This window comes from Heterodontus francisci, chromosome 32 (assembly GCF_036365525.1).
Source record: "Heterodontus francisci isolate sHetFra1 chromosome 32, sHetFra1.hap1, whole genome shotgun sequence".
Taxonomy (NCBI): Eukaryota; Metazoa; Chordata; class Chondrichthyes; order Heterodontiformes; family Heterodontidae; genus Heterodontus; species Heterodontus francisci.
The window spans coordinates 31,243,930-31,250,823 of NC_090402.1; the positions used below are offsets into that span (position 1 = coordinate 31,243,930).

General features: G+C 39.7%; 1 protein-coding gene across 1 annotated transcript; it reads left to right on the plus strand.

Annotated features, from left to right (window-relative positions):
- The first annotated feature begins 1,730 nt into the window (after positions 1-1,730).
- On the plus strand, positions 1,731-6,507 carry LOC137347741 (tumor necrosis factor ligand superfamily member 15-like). Its single transcript, XM_068012637.1, has 4 exons — positions 1,731-1,977; positions 2,778-2,826; positions 3,935-4,018; positions 5,794-6,507. The coding sequence occupies exons 1-4, from the start codon at positions 1,801-1,803 to the stop codon at positions 6,222-6,224; spliced, it is 741 nt and encodes a 246-aa protein (XP_067868738.1). The 5' UTR covers positions 1,731-1,800; the 3' UTR covers positions 6,225-6,507.
- Positions 6,508-6,894: the final 387 nt, after the last annotated feature.

Genomic DNA, 6,894 nt, shown 5'->3' on the forward strand with positions numbered 1-6,894 from the left:
GGTAGAGTACGCCACACAACAACAGCACCACCCTTGTCTGTAGGTTTGATGACGATGTCCGGGTTATACCTGAGAGAACGGAGTGCCTCAGGTTCAGAGGGGGACAGGTTAGAGTGAGTGAGGGGGGCAGAGAAATTGAGATGACCAATGTCTCGCCGACAGTTTTCAATGAAAAGATCAAGAGCGGGTAAGAGGCCAGGGGGAGGGGTCCAGGTAGAGGGAGAATGCTGGAGGCAGGTGAATGGGTCTGCTGGTCGGGAGGAGGACTCCTGGTCAAAGAAGTGAGCCCGGAGGCGGAGGCGGAGGCGACGGAAGACGTCAACGTCATGCCGAGCGCGAAATTCATTGAGGTGGGGGCGTAAGGGGATAAAACTGAGACCTTTGCTGAGTGCAGAACATTCAGCGTCAGAGAGGGGGAGGTCAGAGGGCATTGTGAATTAAAAACAGATTGCTCTTTGCAGTCTTGCTGCACACAAATTGGCTTCCAATGCAGAAACTGCGAGAATCTAAATTAAAAACATTCCATTAGTACAGCTGATTGAACATTTCATACACTCAATCCACCCAATCCTGGTTCAACTCAAAGCAACACTCTGGGAGAAAATATCAAATTTAATCCTAGGCTTTTGGGAGAGGTCTAGGATGTCATGTAAGCCTTTAATGAAGACATTAGAATACAATTTCATGGATAAATTTAATCATGTTGTAGTGAAATATGTATTTTAAAAAAATTTTGTTTTCACAATTCATTTGAACTGTAGAAATTTTAGATGCCAAGGAAATAAAAGGCAATGTACAGTTTCTTTTTGGAAAGCATTTTGAGAAATTTGTGAGAACCCATTAGGCAGATTATGTAATAACAGGGCGATGAGTTTACGTCAGATAAACCAATTATAAGTGTGAACAAAGGAACATAAAATAGAAAAAAGTTGGAACAGACAACTTGATTATATTTGTCAGCTTCCTATACCTTTGCTCATGTGTAGACCTTGGCCTGCAGCGTGGAGTCTGGCCTCTGGTCAGCAACTGATGGCCATGAGAGCTGTATTCCAGTGATAGTACGTGGATCAGAGAGGAAAAATTGGAAGGTCAAGGTCAATACATTACAATTATTGTTCGATCCCATGTTGGATTGGAATACTATCTAGTGATATTTATGGTATGAGTTTTTGAGGTGAAGACTCACCTGTACACATAATGATGGATATCATGCTTTTTGATTTTGAGCTTGCATTTTGACGATACATAGGAACTGACATACATACAAATTAAAATATTCGGTAGGTATATATTTTAATCTAGGTTAAAAAAATTCAACAATTTTGAAATCTGCCAATATAATCCTACATATTTATTACATACCTGTATTTCCAAACATTGAAATACATGACTTTTACCTTCAACTACAGGATTTCTATTTTTTGTTAAAAATTACAAACATTTAATGACTATTGGGAAAACAACCCATTTTTCCCACTGAAGAAAAGTTTAGGGACACCACAGACATGACACAGTCGAAGTCAAAGTCATAACACAAAAAGTTTACAATTTTTAAAATTGGGGGAGTTACTTACCCCAGGTGAACAAGATTATATCACAGTGACTGCAGCCTCTATTGGTGCATCTTTACAGATAATCTAATCTCCTTAGCAATTGAAATTTTACTCATTCGTTGAAGGTAAAGTCCAGGTTGGAGTGTTCCAGCACGTCATACACTGATGAAGGTTTATAAAGCCCTTTGGAGAAAGCAAACCAGAAAAGTGACTGAAGGCTCAAAAATTGAATAGTGGTGTTTTCAAAATGCAGAAGCCCACCTCTACGGATCCAGAAGACTTGATGTTCGTGAACTCCAAGTGCATGCTGACTGGAAAGCACAGTTACAGCTCATTGCTTCTCACCATTCTCATTATTCTGCAATGGCTTGCAATAGGAGGCATGTGCTGCATCATCTTTTTCTACATCAATGTGCTGAAAGAGGTAGGCATATTCTGTTTCATTTTATATTCTTTAAGCTTTTGACTGTATTGAAGGAGAACATAGATGGTAGTGTCATGTTTCTTTTGTGATTTAAGTAAGGAAATTCTTGCACGATTCAGGTCCACTCTGGATACAATTTGTGTGTCTTAACTTTATGGGAGTTGACTTATTCTGCCATATGTCTACTTGTACAATTGCACAAGGTGGCAGATGTAACAATAGGATGCTTTTGCAATCTCTTTGTAAACAGACGGAGTTATCAGTGGATGAGATGAATATTGGTTTAAATTATAAGCTGTTTTATTCTACAAGACGAAATGGACAGAGCAAGCAATGTGATCAAAGTTGTTTAGTTCAATCAGTGGAACTTATATTCACGTAATGACACAAAATAAAGAACATGTGATGCTGTCCCACTGCCTTACTTCACTTGGACCTCTCTGCATTGTGTTCTGCAGTTTTTCAGGCAGTCATTTCTTTCTTTGCAGCCTTTTGGTGCCTGATTGTCTGGCCATCCTGCTATTTTTGGCTTTCAAGAGCCTTTTTCTCTATGTTAAAAAAGCTTGCCCTCTCACAGACTTTCCAGCAGGTTGTTTTCAAAATACCCATTCAAACTAACCAATTATTTATTGTTTGGACATCGTCTTATGTCTAGATACTTCCTTTAAAAAAAGAGTTGGTTTTAAAAGCCCTGACATTAAAAAATAGCCCTTTCCGAAATCCCTTCTGTGAAAAAAATGGCCAAAAATGCAGAAGAATCAAGATATCATTTTAAACAAATGTGACCTTTTGTTTTGAAGGACATAAATACTCAAGTATTGGCAAAGATGAAGAATATCACCATTTCCCGTAAGTAAAAACAAATTCTACTGCTTCAGTCTCAGTTTTTGCCATGTTTAGATTGGTACCATTTACTTGAGTGAAATCAGTACACAGATTCAATTGTGTTGCTCAGCGATTCATGTTTGATGGAATAACCCAACAGGCTTACTATCAAGGCTCACAGACAGGAAGACTTTAAATAGGAGGGGAGCACATTGCATTAAGGTGCTTTTTTGGCTTCTGCAGCAGAGTAAATAATTAATAGCTTATCACTCTTTTATCAGATAAGCTTCGCACCCTATCTGATTTCCATTTAGACAACATTCTAGTCAGTAGTACAGGATTCAATACAATTTTAGTTTTTTTAGTTTTAGAGATACAGCACTGAAACAGGCCCTTCGGCCCACCGAGTCTGTGCCGAACAACAACCACCCATTTATACTAATCCTACACTAATTCCATATTCCTACCACATCCCCAACTGTCCCTATATTTCCCGACCACCTACCTACACTAGGGGCAATTTATAATGGCCAATTTACCTATCAACCTGCAAGTCTTTGGCATGTGGGAGGAAACCGGAGCACCCGGAGGAAACCCACGCAGACACAGGGAGAACTTGCAAACTCCGCACAGGCAGTACCCAGAATTGAACCTGGGTCGCTGGAGCTGTGAGGCTGCGGTGCTAACCACTGCGCCGCTGTGCCGCCCAAAATTGTCCCACACCTACATGCATGCTAAATAATGCAGTCATTTACTCTGTATACAAACCCTTAACCAGCATAGAAACTTCCATAGTAGTTCATAAATAATTAAAACTGGTTGAAAATTAACTGTAAAAATGTATTTGTATGGATATCAATGGTTGCAAAATACATTTTTCCTATTAAAATTATTGTTTAATTGCTTATGTTCTGAAGAAGTGATGCACAGAAATGACATAAATGATTGAGTAACCTGACCACAGACATGTGATAGTACCATTGAGAAATATTCTGCAGCATTTGTTGCAAGAGTTGTTTGACTATGAAGAAATAATTACATTTTATAATGTGAAACATAGCTCGAAGTTCCTTTTGTTTGATTGGTGACCAGAATTTGTGCAACTGTTCCATCTTAAAACCTATATTTTCAGATTTTCAGACCGCTGGAAGTGATACACTCAAGAGCTCAGTTGCAAGAACAGAGAAGCCAATCGCTCATTTTACTGCACTTGCAGGTCAGTATTAAAATAGCATTTAACTTTATTGATACATTTTTATTTGTGAGGCCTTGGATTTAGAGCTTCATGGGGAACAGCTGGTGGGTGTCACTGACACAGTTGATATTCCTCAACTAGCTGGATAAACTTAAGTCAACAGTTTCATCAAAATGATATGAAACAAATATGAAAAGTAAAAGTCAAGTATATATTCCAACTAGTTCTGAAACACGGAAGGAAAAGATTTAACCAGATCAACAGGTTTTCTTTTGATAAAATCAAAATACTGCAGATGCTGGAAATCTGAAATAAAAACAGAAAGTGCTGGAAACGCTCAGCAGGTCAGGCAGCATCTGTGGAGAGAGAAACAGAGTTAACATTTCAGGTCTGATGAGAGGTAACAGACCTCTGTTAACTCTGTTTCTCTCTCCACAGTTTTTTTCTTGATCCTGGTCTTTAAAATGCTGAGATCCAGAGATGTTAAAAATATAAAAAGGTTGTTTGATTTTGACATTTAGAACAAATCTAAAGGACACAAGTTTAAAAATAATAAGCAAGATTAGAAGAATTCTCCTCTCCCCCAAGAATTGGATGTGTGAAATAGACTGGGTGTAAGTGAGAATAGGCCACTTCATTCAAAATAACCTTTAGTTGGTAACAGAAACAGTGGTTACAGCATATGATCGAGAGGTGGATAGATTTTCTTCTGCAAAGTTACATTTCAGCAGGGCCCACCCTTCGGTTACTGCCCAAGCCCAGCTCATTGTACTGGTTCAATACGTATTATGTATGCACAACAAACTTCCAGTGGGATTCCTGCCATTGTAAAGGAGTTTGCCAGTGTGTATGAGGAAACTTCAGCACCAGAAAGTGGGGGAGGGACCTTAAAGGGCCACAAACTCCCCCAAGATTAGCCAAGACTGAGGCCTTCAGCAGGTACTTCTGTGGGGCTGAATGCAGAGGAAAGAGGATGCTACACAAAGTTCTACCTCCATTAGGGGAACTCTCAGCTTAAACCGCCGGCTCCACTGAGGATGAAGGTGCAGGGGCAACCCACACCGTTCACATGCCAGTCCTGGGAAACAGTGGTAACTGAGACAGAAAGCAGTAAATTGCACATGCGTGAGGAAAGAGCAGCCAAGACACCACTAGGACTCACCGCCCATATGCTCCAACATTATCTGCTGCAATCTCACCCAATTTTGTGGCGGAGAATTCCCTCCATAGAGTGAGAGAACCATGTACTCCCTGGGACAGAAGTATCCTCTGCTGCTGGAATTGGGGCAGAGGATATGGTGATAGACAAAATTGTGTCAGCATAGGACAGCAGTCTAGAGAGATTTGAATATAGAACAATAGAACAATCATCTAGAGATTTGTTTTGGTTACTTTTGGGCAATGTTGTTGATTTTCTATCTTCATCCCCTTCCCTTGGACAACAGTATGAAGCAGTGGAAAGATTCGAGGCTGATTAACAGGTGGTGGGGGGAAGGGCACTGATACTCTGAATGCATTCATGAGTGGGCAGGAATGTGTAACTTTCACTGTTCCATTGTCATTCTGTTAAACAGCACAGTAGAGTCACAAACACTGTTCTTGACCCATTTAGCAACTGAGTCATTTCCTTTCCTTTAAGATTCCCTTACTTAGATATGTGTCTGATTGTACACATCTAATGTATACCTTACTGGTCTGCTAGAAACAAAATAAAACACACATCTTATTTTACTGCTATTCTTAATGTTTTGTTTTTATAAACTCAAGTCAATCATTTACCTGTTTTCCTATGGCAGATTACCAAAATATCACAGGCCACCTGCTTTTTGAGCACACGCAAGGACACGCATTCAAAACATCTGACATGAAGTACGATAAAGCTGGCTATTTGGTGATTCCCACCAATGGTGTCTACTTTATTTATGCCCAGGTGACCTTTAAATGCTCACAAGACTGCTCCAAGCTCTCTCCGCAATTCTATGCCACCATTTTGAAGAAGAACGACCATTACCCGAAACCAGAAGAGTTGCTGAAAAGCTATGCCAGGCCTCAAGCCAAGAGTGATGGCTTTCTGAAGATTTCAACATACCATGCTGGAGCCTTCAAGCTTTACGCTGATGACTGTATTTATGCTGAAGTCCCCAAAAACTTGCATACCCATATTTCAGTACATGAACATGAAACTTACTTTGGGGCTTTCTTGCTTGAGCCTTCTACTTTGGAATAAGCAAACTGCCAGTTAAGCAATGGTTGCTTGGAAACATATGAGTGCATATACACACACATCTGCTTTATGTGTCTTTTATGTGCGATCCGTCTGGTTCAACAGACTGTTCCAACGGATGATTTACAAGAAATTTATGCTACAATAGCACAATATTCAATTTTGAGTTACACTCCAATGAGTGGTTTATCATTTCATTTTGTAAAACGTAAGGTTGCCTTTGTACTGGTCTTAGTTCTCACATAATAAAAATGATCTCCATACTGTACATGTGTTCACATGTTTCAAATTGTTCTACATCTGATAATAGAAAATAAAATTATGGCCCAATAAGATACAATATATCAGAAGAAGGGTCACTGACCCGAAATGTTAACTCTGCTTCTCTTTCCACAGATGCTGCCAGAAGTGCTGAGTGGTTCCAGCATTTCTTGTTTTTATTTCAGATTTCCAGCATCCACAGTATTTTGCTTTTAGTTTACAATATATCAATATTCTCTTTGAAGAAATAGTGATCAGCAACACAATGTAGGAACACCCAGGTTTGTCCCATAGCCTGCACATTGTGACAGAGAAACAGTGGAGTCACTACTATTGACTGAATAGTGCTCTACCTGAGAGAGGGGGAAAGCAATCCAAATTTCTGACTTTCTATCACTGTCCCCTGATTCCT

Excerpts from the sequence above, each read along its gene's own strand:
- LOC137347741 (XM_068012637.1), top strand. The coding sequence starts at position 1,801 with ATGCAGAAGCCCACCTCTACGGATCCAGAAGACTTGATGTTCGTGAAC. Across the intron at positions 2,827-3,934 it reads GAAGAATATCACCATTTCCC|ATTTTCAGACCGCTGGAAGT; the intron begins GTAAGTAAAAAC and ends CTATATTTTCAG. Across the intron at positions 4,019-5,793 it reads TCATTTTACTGCACTTGCAG|ATTACCAAAATATCACAGGC; the intron begins GTCAGTATTAAA and ends TTCCTATGGCAG.